A 16,260-nucleotide genomic window follows, 5' to 3' on the forward strand; every position below is an offset into this window, starting at 1 on the left:
AAGCCTGCCAGGAGCTGCTCCTTGTCCATGCCTCTTGCACCCGCGATCACTCCCCGCCCTCGTCAGTGCTCGGGTGTCACAACACCAACTATCTCAAGTAATGACAATCTATATTTATTGGTTTTGCAAATGTTATCCATAAAGAAATCAATAAATGCATTCAACAATTTTACTATATCAAGATGTGTCACAAAGAAATCACCTACCACTTTAGATATGTCTACACAGGTACTATAGTGGATGCATTTATCATGTTTTAACAACATCATTAGCTACTGTAATTCAGTTTTGGAACCTCTAAATGATCATTTGTAAGTGTACACTGCATTATTTAATATATAATTGATTAGTTGTTATCACATTATACTCATTATTTTCTTTGAGGTTAAGGAGAATGTTTACATACTTCACTTGACTCTTAGTCATACCAACAAGTAACAAATGTTCATTGGATTTTAACTTCCTAGTAAAAGGGTGACCAACTAAAGTCTTTAATAAGTCATTGTTATGATATCTACATATTACCTTCAATACACACGCCTCTCTATTATCATTTTGTTTGCCTCTCAATTTAAAAGGATAACATTTTCTTATGCTGGATATACCAAGTTGGAGATTAGATTTGTATTTCATGTACTTTCCATCTTTTTCACATCCGAGCAATACACATGTCTTCTCTTATATTGACCATTAGATTTATCAGATCTTATACTGACAACAACAAAACCAAGATGAAAAGAAATTCCTTGAATCCATTGAATTAACTCTTCACGTGTAAGAAAATCTGATCAGTTGTAAAGTTATTTGTGTAATTTTCCTTGCACATTTCATTTATAAAAAAAGATAAATATAACATGATGCTTTCATTTGCTTGTGATTTCATAAAACTTAAAAGGATGATCTTTCATCTTAAATACTAACATTCTAACCACCTACAACATGATATCAACATAAAAAAAACCTTACTTGTTAAATAATATTAACTAAAATGAAGATCAACAGCAAATTCATAAAATAAAACACACTTAAAATTAAAAAAAAATTAAGAAAATCATAACACATGAAATAAAAAAATTGAAATCCTGAAAATTACAACATCAAATTTCAAAATGTGAAAACCAAGTTTCGAAATCCGATAAATTACAAAACCAGATTCCAAAATCCGAAAGATTCCAAAACCAATTTTGAAATTGAGAGATTACAAAATCAGATAATTTGGGAGATTACAAAATTAGATTTCAAAATTTGACTCCAAAACCATATTTCCAAATCTATGAAATTAGTAAATCGGATTTTGAAATCTAATAACCATTTTTTCTTTCTGAATTTCAAAATTTAGTAAAAGATGAAAAATGATAAATAATTACGAAATCCGACCCAAAAACTCGAAAAACAATATAAATCAAGAAGAATGAAGTAAATATATGCTTATCTGCTTTAATCAAAACCAACAAAAATAAAATGTATTGAAGAAAAAGAACGTTAATGAAGGAAGAAGAAGATTAAAGAAGAAAAACGCCGTTGGAGAGTCATGTGAAAATGACTTAGGATGCTTGAAGAAGAAAATATAGCAATAACAATAGTAAGCAGTATTTATCACTTAACTAATTAATTTAATAATTTATATATAATATCCAAGTTATAATGGGTACTACACTAAGATTTGGAATAAAAAAAAAAAAGTGAGATGCAATAAGAAGCCCACTCATTTTGAGTCTAAATATTTCGATTCACATCTACCGATCCAATCAAGGTCTAATTCAGGACAGTTTCTTCCTGCGCTGCATATCTTTTTTTCTTGCATCTCGTAATTTTTTATTTTTTTTTGCGTTTTACTCTTGAACTTAAAAATCACTTTTTGACTTAAAAGTCTTTTTTCTTTTTAAAAAAAATAGATGCTGGGTTAGAAGTTATTTAACTTACAAATTGTAAAATTTGAAAATTATTTTTGACTTAAATCATGTAATTTGATTTTTTTTGTTAGAAAAATAGCTTCCAAATTATGTAATTTGAAGATATTTTTAACTTTTAGATCCTACAATTAAAACAAGACAAAATAAGGAAAAAATAATGGAAGTGCAGTAATAAACTGCCGTATTATAAGAAGATATAGTGCTGGGCCATTGAGTTCCTTTAGTTGTGGACCAATTCGCGTAGTACACTTAAACGGAACGGATTTTGAAATAAAATTTCAACTAATTATAATTATATGAACAGTATAATCATTAATTCATTAAATAAAATTAAATTGAATTAATTATAACTACGTAACTAATTATAAATAATTTAAAAAAAATATAAATTGAATTAATTTAAAAACTATAATTTATAAAAACTATAATTTAAAAAAATATAAATTAACAAATATAAATTACGTAACTATAATTAAATTGAATTAATTTAAAAACTATGATTTAAATTAAAAAGCAATAAATTAATAAACTAAAATATAAAAAAAAACACCCAAAACGTTGAAAGGCTTCAACGGATACACAGGACATTCATTGAGCATTACATATCAAGATTCATTGAAGACTCAATGGATGTTTTATATTCGTTGCAGTTTTTTACACTTCTCTTCTTCTTAAGAGAGGGCATATAAAATCACCAACCTGAATCATAGACAACAACAAAGGAAGCGTTAAACCTCACAGTACCACGAATCCACCATGAATCAAGCAGCAGTACAAATCCACCACCAATCACCAACACAAACCATGAAAAGGAGAAGAGAACAAACCTTGACGAAAATCAAAAATTGGGAAAAAAAGGAAGATGGAAAATTAGAGAAAGAAGAAGAGGGAAATAAGAGAGGGAGAGAAAAAGTAAGAGCGTGGAGGTGGGGGTGTGGTCTGAGGATGAGTAAATAAGAAGGTAAAAAATTAGGATTTTGAGACAAAGTTAAAAAAGATAAAGAGTAAAAGTAGAAAAGGGTATTTTTTTTAATAATTAAAAAAATTATAGAAGTGTAAGGCACACTTTTTTTTGACAACTTTTTTTATAACGGGACACGTGTCATCATTTTATTGGTCTATTTGAATTTATGTTTAAAAAATATTTAAAATAGACTAATCACAAACTACCACATATACATTGTCAAAAAATTATTAAAAAAAATATTGTTAAAAAAAGTTTTTTCAGTGATGAATCCACCTAGGAGTGTCTAAAAGACAAAAACTACCATATTCCCTTATTGCCGCCCATGCTCCAATCATAGAAGAATTGTTCAGATTCTACTACATCAATTTAAAAGGTTTTTTTTTTTTTTTGTGAAAAATAGTTACTTTTTATTGTAAAAATCTGATTTTTTTTTTTTTGGATTTTACAAATTGAAAACATTTTTTTATGTAAAAGGAACTTCAGAGTTATGTAATATTAAAATCACTTCTAAAACCAAAATTCATTTTTGCAAGAAAAATTATTAAATTATCTAATGTAGAATATGTTGCGATTGGATGAGGTCCGAGGATAATTACCACCAATCACCAAGACGGCAGAATGAAGTTTTTAAAACCGACAAGAGAAATGATTAAGGAAATAAGTTGGCATTGGTCTGTCTGAAGGAGTCCGGCATGTAATAATTAATTTCATGTTTATGCCTAAAGACAAGTGCATGAACCATTTGATGAAGTCGATGTTTCCCAAAATAGTTTTTCGACCTTTATATAAACAACTGACCCACAAATATGTGCATCTCAGACATTTTGTTTGAACCTCTAACATGACAGGCCGTCGTCATTCTACCCCTCCCAAATGGTCAGCTGAATTCTGTGCCTGTGGAGAACAGCCTCTAACATGTAACATCATCTTAATTTCTTTCTTCTTTCAAACATATTCCTTTCTTACATTGCTCCGTAATTGATTGTGCAGGTTTTGTAACTTGCTGTCTACCGTGCATCACCTTTGGCCAAATTGCAGAAATTGTGGATGAAGAACGAAGTTGTAAGATCATTGCTATTTTACTATATATATATTGATTATTTGTAATATCAAAATGTAATACAGTGTGTTTTTGAACGTGAGAATGAATAGCTTGCGTTGGACAAGGGTGTGCGTATGGGTTACTTATGGTGGTAGCATGCAACTGGGTGTACTCGTGCCTTTACAGAGAGAAACTGAGAGCAAAGTTTGGGTTGCCAGCAGAACCTTGTTGCGATTGCTGTGTTACTTGCTGCTGCGATCCATGTGCCTTATGCCAAGAACATGCTGAGCTAAAAGCAAGAGGTTTTGACCCTTCCAAAGGTATTTATTAAGTATTTCTTTTATTATCTTTCATTAAGTTATTGCTAGGATTAGAAAACTTTGAAAATTGGGGGTTCATTAAGCAAAGTATATGCAGGTTGGATTGGGCCACCAAATGCACCTCCTCAAATGCCACCGTCCATGTCTAGATGATCCATCTCCCCCAATCACTATTCATTAAATTTCGTATCATCAACACTGATGTGCATTGAAGTAATAATACACCCAATCTTATGCAAATGCTTAAATACATAAACATTAAAAACAAAACGTGAAGGATGAAGAATATTTTCATCAATATTATCACATGCATGTTGAATAATCTTTTATTAGAAAGCGTTTTCGTCTATTTTATTCCATCCACTAACCATATCTATCATCAAGGTTATATATATATATCACTTTTAAATTTAATATAAAAATCTATGTAACAAGTTTGATGATGTTTTATATAGGTTATTAAATCAATTTAAAATAAAAAGAATATTAAGATGATTATGATTAAGCTTAATATAATTTAATATAATTTGTGTTTTTGTAAATTAAATAAAGTTTTATTCAAGGATATATTGGATCAACTTTTTTGGGTAATCGATGTAACGTGTATCACGTATTACAATGACTATTTCGACGTAATATGTCTTTCAATAAAGTTTTAATATGCTTGTAAGGGCACATATTATATACATTTTTATCATAATTAATGTAACGCCTTATACCTTCTTTTTAAAAGTGACCAGTTTGTATTCCAACTTGTAATTACAAATAAATTTAACCAATTATATTATAGTGCAAAAAACATCGGTTTAGCTAATTGATACAAAAACTATATTTAAACATTAACATTTACTTAAATAATCAAAATCTTTTTTATATTTTATTACTATGTAAATTTTAATAAATATTACTTTTTACAAAATTTTGACAATATTTTATATTGATTTTTCAAGTAACAAGAAAATGAAAGTGACAGCGTTAAATCAAAATTATAATAAAATATATTTTCAAAAATCACACAAGGATGTATTTTATCAAATTTCATAAAGTATATATAATGTGATTAAAACATAGGAGGATTGAGATTCCTAACTTAAAACATTCAAGAGTTATTTCTTCCATCATTCATCCAATTGTATTTTTCTCTCTCTTCTCCTTGTCTTAGCAGTGGGGAAAGACACTCCAAATTTGCGTAATAATCTAAGATTAGTAATTAGAATTAAATTACCTGTCTAATATTTATAAATATTACAATGAGGTTACCATTAGATCTGACTCGTTAATCACCAATAAATAACATTATTCCTATTAATTTAAAATAAATGACAATTATTTTCATTAACTTCTCATTGATTGCTTAGATTAGTTTTCAGATGGTCAATCATTTTTATGATTGACGAGGTGATACTACATATCAATAAACAATAAAAAATATTTAATATTTTTAAAGTATTTAAAAAGATAACTTAAAATTTAATATAATATTTTTATTACAATTTCCATCTCTTGTAATAGGCTACATGTATATCCATCAAATCTCAAAAATAATAATTCTACTTATGGTTAGTTAGATCAACAATAAACTTTTTCATTTTGAACCCCTAAGTAACCTAAAACTTAGACTGTGTTTACATGCACTGAATTTACTGTTTATGAAGAATGGCGAGCAATGAATTAGAAAATAGTGATGTTCACTTCCAGTGATTTGAAGGGAAGGAATTGCGGAGATTAGCGGGATGTAGGTTTAATTCATCACCCGCGGATGACAAGAAATTTGCAGGAGATTGATATAAAATATCATTTTTACCCTTCTTTTATTTTACAATTTGTTGCAAGTGTAATCATTTAAATGGAGTATTTTTCATCTCGTTTGTTTGAAACGGGTATTTTTTTTAAGTTTTTATTTATTTATAGCATGTATTAATTTATAGTTTCTTTTAAGTTTTTTTATTTTTTTTTAATTTTATACATTTAAAAATAAATTCATTTTATTAAATTATAATTTTTTTCTTTTTAAAAATTAATTTTAATTATTATTTTTAATTTTTTACTCTTTATAAATATTTTTACAATTAAATATAACATTAACAAATATCATTTTATATTACTTTAATACTTAGGGGTATTTTGGTAATCTTCAATTTCTACCAATTAAACAAATTTTTTAAAACTGTCACATCAATCAAATCCTACNCTAATTCTCACAAACTTCACCCTCAAATCCACTCTCAATCACCTTCAAATCCACTCAAATAAACACAAAAAAAATCACCCTCAAATCCTCTCAAATCTACTCAATTACTCTCCTCAATTACCCTCAAGTAAACACACCCTTAGCCCCCTTACCCATACAAAAATTCAATTCCCACCTTTTTTTCACTTTCTTATCAAGTCTTTTTCTTGATTTAGGCATAACATTTTTAGGATATCAACATCTTCTTTATTAATCACTACGTAGTTAGCTTAAGTATATGGTTTCCCTATCATCACTAAATAGTATCATATTATTATATAACCTTTGTTTTGAACCCTTTCTTCAAAGTTTGACATCACCACCATATTTGAACTTTTTAATTATATCCAACACTTCAAAGTATGATCATCAACCAAAATTAATTCCTTTAACTGTATGTATTTTTTCACCAAGGTATTTCACTCCCTTTTTTTTTTAACTTACCCATATATTGAAAGGCGACATTAAACCCTATTTTGAACCCTACTTTTTAAATCAAGACTCAAATTCAAACAAATCATAACCCTAAACGCACTTAACATTGCACAAGAAAAAAAAAATGAATTAACAAACTAACTTCACTTGCATACATCGCAATTTGGTATATCAAACCGCTGTGATTGAACGTGTTCTTCCAATTACAAAATTTCCTCTTTTTTCATTTCGTGAATCTTCGAAGGTTAAATCCCTTTCGTCAAAACAATAATGTGGTTCTCCTTGTAGATAAAATCAACACGATAAATGACCTTCAACAATCTCTCTAAAATTTATAATATTGCAACAAAAACCAGCAATAAAGTTAGGTGATGACGTACCAAACCCCTTAATATGAATGAAGTCTAAAAATATTCTTTTTTTAAATTATTATAAAATATTTGTGTTAGTTATTAAATTATATTTTAAAATATTTAGTTATTTCATTTTATGAAAATTAGTATAAAATATTATTTTCAATAGCATGCGTAAATTATATTTTAATTTATGGTTAAATATCTTTTTGATTTCTTAACTTGAAATTAGTCTTTCTTCGAAATTTTGGATCAATTTAATCTCTTATTTTTAAAACTGTGTGGATTTAGTCATTTTAATCAATTTTTTTCAGGTTTATTTTGAGTTGTTTACACATCTCCATTTCAATGTGAGTTGAAAAACGTGTTTGAAACATTTTTATTAAACTTAAACAAATTCTATTAAAATGATTAAATCTACACATTTTGAGTTTCGAAAAGAGACTAATTTTCTTTTGGGTTAAATATGTTTTTAGTTCTTATACTTTGGAGCGATTTTGGTTTTAGTCTCTCTTTCAAACTAAAGTACAATTTAGTCCTTTAACTTTAGAAAACTCTGTTAAAAAAATTTGGTAAAAAGTACTAAAACCAGAGTTTTGACTAAATTGTACTTTAGTTTGAAAGAGAGACTAAAACCAAAATCGCTCTTAGAACTAAAAACATATTTAACCCTTTTCTTTTTCACTAAAAATTAAGAGATAAAATACATATTTAGTTCATTATGAAATATTGTTTATTATATATAAATTTTGATTGAAAATAATGTTTTACATTTATTTTACGTAAATATTTTATAATTTAGTTTAGGAACATAACAGAATATTTCATAATAGTATAGAAAAGAAAAATATATTTAATCTTAAAACTATTTTATATTCTAAAGATTAATTATTTAATTTTAAAATATTTAGATTTGTCTAAATTACAGTTATAGAGGTATGATTAATTTTTTTAGTTAAAGTACGTGATCAAATTAAGTCATTTAGAAATATTATGTAAATGATACCCTGAAAAATATAATGAAAATAAATTAAACACAATAGTACAGTATATGTAAATACTAGAAGTGGATTATTTGGAAATTATTATATACAAATATCTCTTAAAGATTTCTTTTTCATATATTATCAATATTTACAACTGGTAAATTTGTTGAGTTATGAATTACATTTATGAATTTTATTTAAAATTTTGAGTTCGTCAAACTATCACCTTTCTAATCATTAATTCCTCAACTCAATCGGATTACTCACCGAGTCATATTTCACAGTATCCCATTTGTTTTTTTTGTTTTTTTTAAAAAGTAATTAATCATATGAATACAAATCGAATTAGTATGATTTGGATTATGAAATCTACGGGATCAATTGGATCCAATCAAGACAGGGTTCCACGCTTGCAAAATTACCATAAACATGGCTAAATGCCTCTCCAGCGGAACCAAGAGATTCCTTTATCTTTCGTTGTTTTCTGCTACTATTTTGAAATGTTTAGGGTAGGTTTTAATTAATTAATTAATGGCTAATTAAAATGTAAGAATTTCTGGGAAGGTACACTTTCGATTTTGGTCTAGTCTTGTCATGAATACGTTAACAACCTTCTGCAATGCCATGCTTTGTGTGAATCGTGTGATTCGTGTGTAGTACCTCCATTTGCTTTTGCCACCTAACCTCTGTTACTTTCGTTACCCTTTCTATGTTTTCTATGTTTCTGCTCACTCTCCATCTTCTTCCTTCTTTCAAAGGATACGAGTAAAACTATCACAAAGTAAAAATACACAAGATCCGGGCTTCATCAACCACCATGTCTGACAAAGTCAACCATGTTTTCAAGAAATATCTTCACCAGCTTCAGCACCATCCCCTCAGAACCAAGGTTTCAAATCTCTCTTTTCACACTCTTCTCTTTTTTCTTATTTTCATTTAAAAGAGAATAAACAATTGGGTTTGATTCAAAGAAATTGTTTTCTCATTTATTTTTCCTTATGGGTTTTAAGAGACTAATGGGATTGCTAAAAAAACCTTGTCGGTTGTTAGGCAATTACCGCAGCAGTTTTGGCTGGTTTTAGTGATGCAGTTGCACAGAAGATATCTGGGGCCAAGAAACTTCAGTTCAGAAGGCTGCTTCTTTTCATGGTATGTCCATTTTCCTTAACCATGTTTCTCCTAAATCACTGTTTCAATTTCATTTTCAATTTGTACAGTATCTTTATCAGATTTTCTGAAAATCTTTGGTATTTTCCATGGAGCTAACTAGAATATCGTCGTTACCATCAACCTTTTCAGAACTCTCATTCAGTGATCATATAAGAAAACAAACACCCTGTGTCACCGAAGATGAGGCAGAAATTAAAGTTTGTAGAGAAATTTTTAAGGACTGAGCATATCTGAAATCAATTTTTTTTTTTTTTTTTGCAGCTCTATGGTTTTGCCTACTCGGGACCCTTTGGACATTTTCTCCACAAATTGATGGATAAAATTTTTAAGGGGCAGAAAGGCAATGACACCGTTGCTAAGAAGGTATTGTGAGCCCTTTGTTGTTATCCCTTGGTCTCTTCTCTGGTCCTTTCACTTGTAGGGACATTATTTTGTATTGTGTTAGGTTCTATAATGTTTATAGTCATGCTACAAGGCTTTAACTAATTCTCCAGTGAATGAAATTCCTCTATGAATAGGTGATCCTTGAACAGATAACCAGTTCCCCATGGAACAACTTCTTTTTCATGATGTACTATGGCTTGGTTATAGAAGGTATTCTCATTGATAAAATATGTTCTCATTTTTATGTTATACCTTAGTTTACACAAATTAATTTTGAAAACATTTACATTAAACCTTAATGCCAACTTTTGCTGTTAATGTCTTGTCTGCTCTGCATCTCACCTCCCTACTCAAAACAGAAACCATTCAATTGTTTCACTCTTCCTTAAATACCTGCTTTCTTGTGTTTATCATGATTATTATGCCAATGCAAGAAATTGGTCGCTTGTCGTTGCTTAATTCTTAACTTTGATCCTGTCACTGATGTAGTGCTGAAGTTAGTATTTGTATGTCAATTTGGTGTATTGCACTAGAATGTGGTACTTTAAAATGAGTCTCCTCACTGTATTCTTATATTTCCTGGCATAACACCGATAATGAATTTCAACCCATGGGATGTGCTAAATGTGTTCTGCAACAGTTATTTAATCATTTAATTCTTTACATGATAAATGATGTCGGGTGTTTTTCTTGACAAGAATGTTAGTAATTTCTTTTGGTGCAGTTTTAGCATTTCAAAGGAAACAAATTCAGTGCAAAACTTTTCAGTTTTATCAAACACCCCTTGACTAATATGACATCGGTGAACTATAATTAGCAAAATAAGTAAATAAATAAAATAAGGTCTAACAGTCTTTTTGATGTTCCTACCTTTGGAGTATACAAAGGAGTCTAACAACGAACTTTTTATATTCCTAAATTATCCCGTCTATATGAATTTTTGTGTTGGATAACTTGGAGGAGTTCAATATAGGGCTACTTGCATGTGTCTGAGTTACGATCTACAACAGGTACTTGTTCTCAACTATGTGAATCACATAGAACTCCCATAGAAATGATTTGATCAAACCAAGAGGGTGGAGAGTCTGGAAAGTTGCAATGAAGAAGAAATCACAAACAAAATTTCAAGATTTAAGAGATTTTACACATTGAGTGATAGATAACATTTAAGCTTTTCTGAAATACACCTCATATTTCTTTGATTTTCTTCATGTACTAAACCTAAGGCAGCTTTTCAGTTATTGTTAAGTGTTCTAATACATTTTGAAGACCTGACTTAAGAATGACAAAATAAGCTTTTGAAAGACTTTGTAATTTATAGACAATACAGACAGTATTACATGATTAATACAACCTGTGAATAAAGTATCCTGACAGATTTATCTGCATTGCATTGTAATTAACTGGTTTGCAGGAAGACCTTGGAGTACAGTCACAAACAAAGTTAAAAAGGATTATCCTTCTGTTCAATTGACTGCATGGAAGGTATGGCAATGAAAACAGTCTTCTATTCAGCTCATGGGTTTGAAGAGTTAGTTTTTTGAAGTTATTTGGTTTTACTTGCAGTTTTGGCCGGTAGTTGGTTGGGTGAATTACCAGTATATGCCTTTGCAGCTCCGTGTTGTATTTCACAGCTTTGTTGCTGCTTGCTGGTGAGCTACATCTTTTAACTTATTATTTGCATGGCATCTCTCATTTGTTCTAAAAATTAATGAATCAGCATCATGAGTTAATTATACTATGATAGGTATGCATTGCATTGTAAATTACAGAAGGTTCCTGTGGAGTGATGTGAACTCAATGAAATTATATTTTACTCTTAGAAGCAGGTTCAGTTTTGACTTTATAAGTAGGTCATAGGAGAGGGTATATTTAAAGCGGACAAATTACCTATTGTATTAATTCTGCCATCAACCATCATACTGTGACTTAGTAATTTGCAAGACCTACCATCTTAGCTAAAGTCTTATGCCTAATGTACATTGAAGACCCAATAGATATGCTGAATAATGCGGTCCAACAAGATACATAATACTTCACTAACCTAACATGGTTAGAAGATATTTTGAAATATATTTATTGATATAAATATTCATATATTAATAGTAATATATAGGCAAAGAGGACATATCTCAGACGAGGGTGATTGACTCTAATAATGTCAGTCCGACGGATTTGGAATTGAAACATTAACTCTCACTGTAGGCCCATAACGAGAATAGTCATTTTCCCGTAGACCTTGACTAGGGCTTATGTTTTGATACGCCGAGAATACAGATTTCAAAACAAATAATACCTTGGATGAGGAATGTGTTATAGGAAATTCTGGGCCTTGTATGGAGGAGTTAACCTTTTCGTAACAATGGTATCAGAGTCAGGTTATAAACTCGATGTTTCGAGTTCAAACCTTGGAGGAACCTATTCCTATCATTGGGGAAGTCCCGAATTTTCCAAGCCGCCAGGTGCTGGTTTCTCAAGGAGAGCGTTTGTTATAGGAAACTCTAAGCTTTGTATGGACTGGTTAACCTTTTCGTAACAGAGTGATCGATCCTAACTATGTAATTTGACATAACACCTAGTAAATGAAACCAGGTATAATATATTGTTGTAATTTGTTTCTTTGTTTGTGTAGATTAAACTATTTTTTTCTAAACAGACGTTCTCTAAAATATTGTAAAGATTTAGGCACTATGGTCAGATGGCTTGAAACGGATTAAGTTATGTCAGTATGTTTTACCAAGTCGCTAAGATTTTGATTTTAGCACAAGGTTGAAGTGCATAATAGTTTCTTCCAAGCTTTAAGTTTGATAAATCAATTATTGTGATACCTTCCATGAATTTCTTGGCAATTAATGGGCCTCTGATTTACTTTCTTACATCAGGGGAATCTTTCTGAATCTGAAAGCAAGGTCTGTTGCAATTAAGAATGCGTAGGACAAATTTCATACTTTTGGGTAATTTTCTGCCTGCTTCCAATGTAAAGTGGGATGAAAAATCTACCATGGGAGCATTCACGGAAGTTTGTTTGCCACATTAGACTATTCTTTTTAATTTCCGTTGGCTGTCATCACAGTTGAGTTGAGCTTTCAGTCGCACTATTGATAAATGTGATGTTACTTCTTATCGACATCAATTATAATCATATGATTTTAAAAAACCATCTACTCCAAGCTCATTTTTTAAATATACTTTTGCTTGATAGCATTAATTCAGGAATAGATTTGTTTGGTTTTTGTGTTTATAAAATTAATTTTATGGTGACTTGAACCGATTTTAAAAAATAAAACTGATTTTATGACTAAGAATACTTATCATCTTTTTTTTTTTCTAAGAATGATGTCTAATTTTGCTTTTAAGAGAGAAAGAGGTTATTTGGATTAATTACTTTAGGTGGCGAGCCCTTCAACTTCTAAATATGATACCTGAAATAAAGATAACGAAATTTTATTATATTGATTTAAAATGCACTTTAAAAAACTAAATTTAACTTTATTTTATTTAAGAGAAAAAGAACATAAATCCAATAGATATCTCATGAAATATCTAAGTTTTGCTTGATCTAGATTGGAAAAGGCCTATGTTATGACGAAAAGTAATTCGTACTATCTAAAATTTTACGGTGAAAATTTGAAAAAAAAAAAAAACAAAATACATCTTTTCGATTATAGATTTAGACAAAATTTAACTTATGATACCACATATGTGTTGGTGTTAACTTTTGGACAAGTGTATCGAATCGTTTAAGCAATATAAAATGGTAAGATCAAATATTGTTTTCCAACAGACTCGTGTAATATTAGTTAATTGCAACTTTGTTGTTTTGAAAGCACTTAGAAATGTAATAGACTAGAAATGATATGAAATGACATTGTCAAGGTTAGTTTTCATCTATTTCACTATTGTGTTTACCTAATTTCATCTCTTCTCCATCAAATTATTAAAGTCAATTCACAAAATTATTCTAGCCCTAATCCCTTAGGTCAAAGAGCCTAGCTTTTACCTATTAACTATCAATCTCTTGATTAATTAACAAGTAAAACCCACATTAAGAACTAGGATCTAAGACAACATGTGAATCATCTTCTATCTCTAGAATCAATGAATCACAAGGACTCTTGTTTCAGTTCTAGGTTCCATCTTACGTCCCCATATAAAAGGCATATATATATATATATATATATTCAAATCATTCAACAATTACACAAGATTCAAAGGCTACAACTAACCCCAACAAACGGGTTTGGATGTCCATTTCCATGTAGAGCCTTTAAGCTTACAAAATGACCATGGAAGAAGAAGAACCCAAAGAGGAAGACGAGAGTGTTCCCACAAACTCTAGCAGCCCTCCAAGCTCTCCTTTGAGTGAAATCGCGCTTCCAAACCACCAAAGACCCAAATTCCTTTATGTTTTAAGGTTAAATAAGCTTAAATTGCCACATCAGTGAAGGTGGCGCTCAATGCTCCTTGAGGGGGTGCCCAACGACCCTAGAGGGGGCGCCCAGGCGAAATTGTGAGGATGTGGCGCCCAATGCTCCTATAGGGGGTGCCCAGGCGAGAAATTCTGACAGTATAATGGTGCTTAGTGTCCTCTGCTAAGGGGCGCTCAGCGCAAGCACACCAGAAATCAACTTTTGTGTAGTTTGTGAAAGTGGCGCTCAACGCCCCTGACCTAGGGGCCCTCAGCCTGACTTTGCTGCACTGCATCTTTTTCTGCAGATCTGTTTGATTCTGTGCCTGGTTCAGTTCTTTACACTGTTGAAGATTCTTTCAAACACATTATATCAAATTATTGATAAAACTAATTAGCTACATCAAAGTAACCGAAAACACAATTATTGATAAAACTAAGATAAAAGAAAATATTAAATAAGTTACAAGTTAGAAAAGAATTGACTTTGCTACTAAATTAATGCTTAAATAATGGTAAGAATTAGCATTATTTATTATTAGTTCCTAAGATAAAAATTTTGAACCTACATTACAAATTATATCTTATTTGATAAACTAGATATTGATATGAGCATAATTTGTATACCAGATATTCTTAAAGAACATTTTTTTAGTTATTTTAGATTTACTATCTCAATTTTGCAATTCATATAAATCCAACCTACATAAAAATATTTAAACTTTTATTTAAGATTACTAACATAATAAGTTTTAATTGTTTTTACCGTGAATCAGATACTCATGTCAATAATAACAGCAATCTAAATTAACTTACTTAAAATTAATAAATGATCTTCAAAGCTTGTGAGAAAAAAAAAAACGAAGGATGTTTCTTTCTTTCTTTCTTATCTTTAATATATTATAATCTTTAACGAAAGGTGGTGATCATTATGATAACTACGTTGATAATTATTGATAATTATTGTGATATACGAAGATGATTAATGAATCAAGGATCAAGTGAGTTTCATGTAAATTAGAATGAGAGAAAAAGTATTGTTACGCTAAATTTTACCGTGACAATTTCAGTTGAATCAATATAGTAAATACTTACTGTATATTTTTATTAACATTTTAGTTATCGTAATAGGTGTGTTTCTTATGTCAATTCAAATTATGTCGATTCAAATTACGCCTGTGACAATAAATTTTATCCAATTTATAAAAGTATTATGTTATTTATTATGAGAGATGAATTACAATTCTCATAATCAGTATAAGAAAAAATAATAGATGCACAGATTAAAAAGAAATAAAAAAGATCCTAAATAATAATTAATGCATATCTATTTTTAATTTTAAGTTTTCTTTGATATAAATATTTATGAAAAAAAAAAAACGTTAAGTATACTCTAAGCTTATAGTGTCAAACATCTAGCTTGAAATATATGAAATAAAATAATTTGAGACCGAAACGTGATACATAATAAACAACCCAATGTGAAAATATTGTGCTACCAATAATATATGTATCCAAACCAAAAATGGGTCTGGAAATAAAATATTTAAATTTTAGGTTAACATTATATTTGTATTGCTGTACATATAAAAAAGGTGTATCCAAAAGCAATTCTACCATTTCAAAACTGAAGGTTTACTTTAAAAAAATAAAAACACATAGAATCATCAATCTATAATAATACTTCAGCAACTGCAATTTCATCTATAGAAAAAACAGATTCGCTAACAAAAAAGATTATTTATAGTCAGTGTCGTTTATACAATTTTAATTCAAAAAAGGAAACTACGAGTACCGATGTTATAAATCCATGTCAATGATATAATAATGCACGCTGATGATATTGAATTATATAAGTCAATTTTCAATTCAAATGAATAAATATATAATCGTTAAAGGACATGTATTAATATAAAAGAGCGATATTAATAAATCGATCTTTATAAAATAAATGAAATATCAACAGAGACCATTGTAATAAGTAACCTACTACTTTGGTTAATTTATGTTCTTTTTTTTTTTTGGATAATTTGGGTTTATAGAAGAAGTAAA

At 29.4% G+C, this 16,260-nt stretch overlaps 2 protein-coding genes across 3 annotated transcripts; both read left to right on the forward strand.

The window, feature by feature from the left end:
- Positions 1 to 3,552: 3,552 nt before the first annotated feature.
- On the forward strand, positions 3,553 to 4,545 carry LOC106770575 (cell number regulator 9-like). The gene is made up of 4 exons (XM_014656375.2): positions 3,553 to 3,797; positions 3,871 to 3,942; positions 4,033 to 4,242; positions 4,340 to 4,545. The coding sequence occupies exons 1-4, from the start codon at positions 3,722 to 3,724 to the stop codon at positions 4,393 to 4,395; spliced, it is 414 nt and encodes a 137-aa protein (XP_014511861.1). The 5' UTR covers positions 3,553 to 3,721; the 3' UTR covers positions 4,396 to 4,545.
- Positions 4,546 to 8,788: 4,243 nt separating this feature from the next.
- On the forward strand, positions 8,789 to 12,960 carry LOC106769826 (peroxisomal membrane protein PMP22). Of its 2 annotated transcripts, none has more exons than XM_014655600.2 (8): positions 8,789 to 8,810; positions 9,005 to 9,135; positions 9,297 to 9,395; positions 9,678 to 9,779; positions 9,935 to 10,010; positions 11,215 to 11,285; positions 11,367 to 11,452; positions 12,683 to 12,960. In XM_014655600.2, the coding sequence occupies exons 2-8, from the start codon at positions 9,064 to 9,066 to the stop codon at positions 12,732 to 12,734; spliced, it is 558 nt and encodes a 185-aa protein (XP_014511086.1). In that variant the 5' UTR covers positions 8,789 to 8,810; positions 9,005 to 9,063; the 3' UTR covers positions 12,735 to 12,960. The 2 variants fall into 2 exon arrangements, with proteins under 2 accessions (XP_014511086.1, XP_014511085.1); XM_014655599.2 differs by having other exon boundaries at positions 8,808 to 8,895.
- The last annotated feature ends 3,300 nt before the right edge of the window (positions 12,961 to 16,260 follow it).

The sequence above is a fragment of the Vigna radiata genome, chromosome 8 (genome assembly GCF_000741045.1).
Source record: "Vigna radiata var. radiata cultivar VC1973A chromosome 8, Vradiata_ver6, whole genome shotgun sequence".
NCBI classification, from domain to species: domain Eukaryota; kingdom Viridiplantae; phylum Streptophyta; class Magnoliopsida; order Fabales; family Fabaceae; genus Vigna; species Vigna radiata.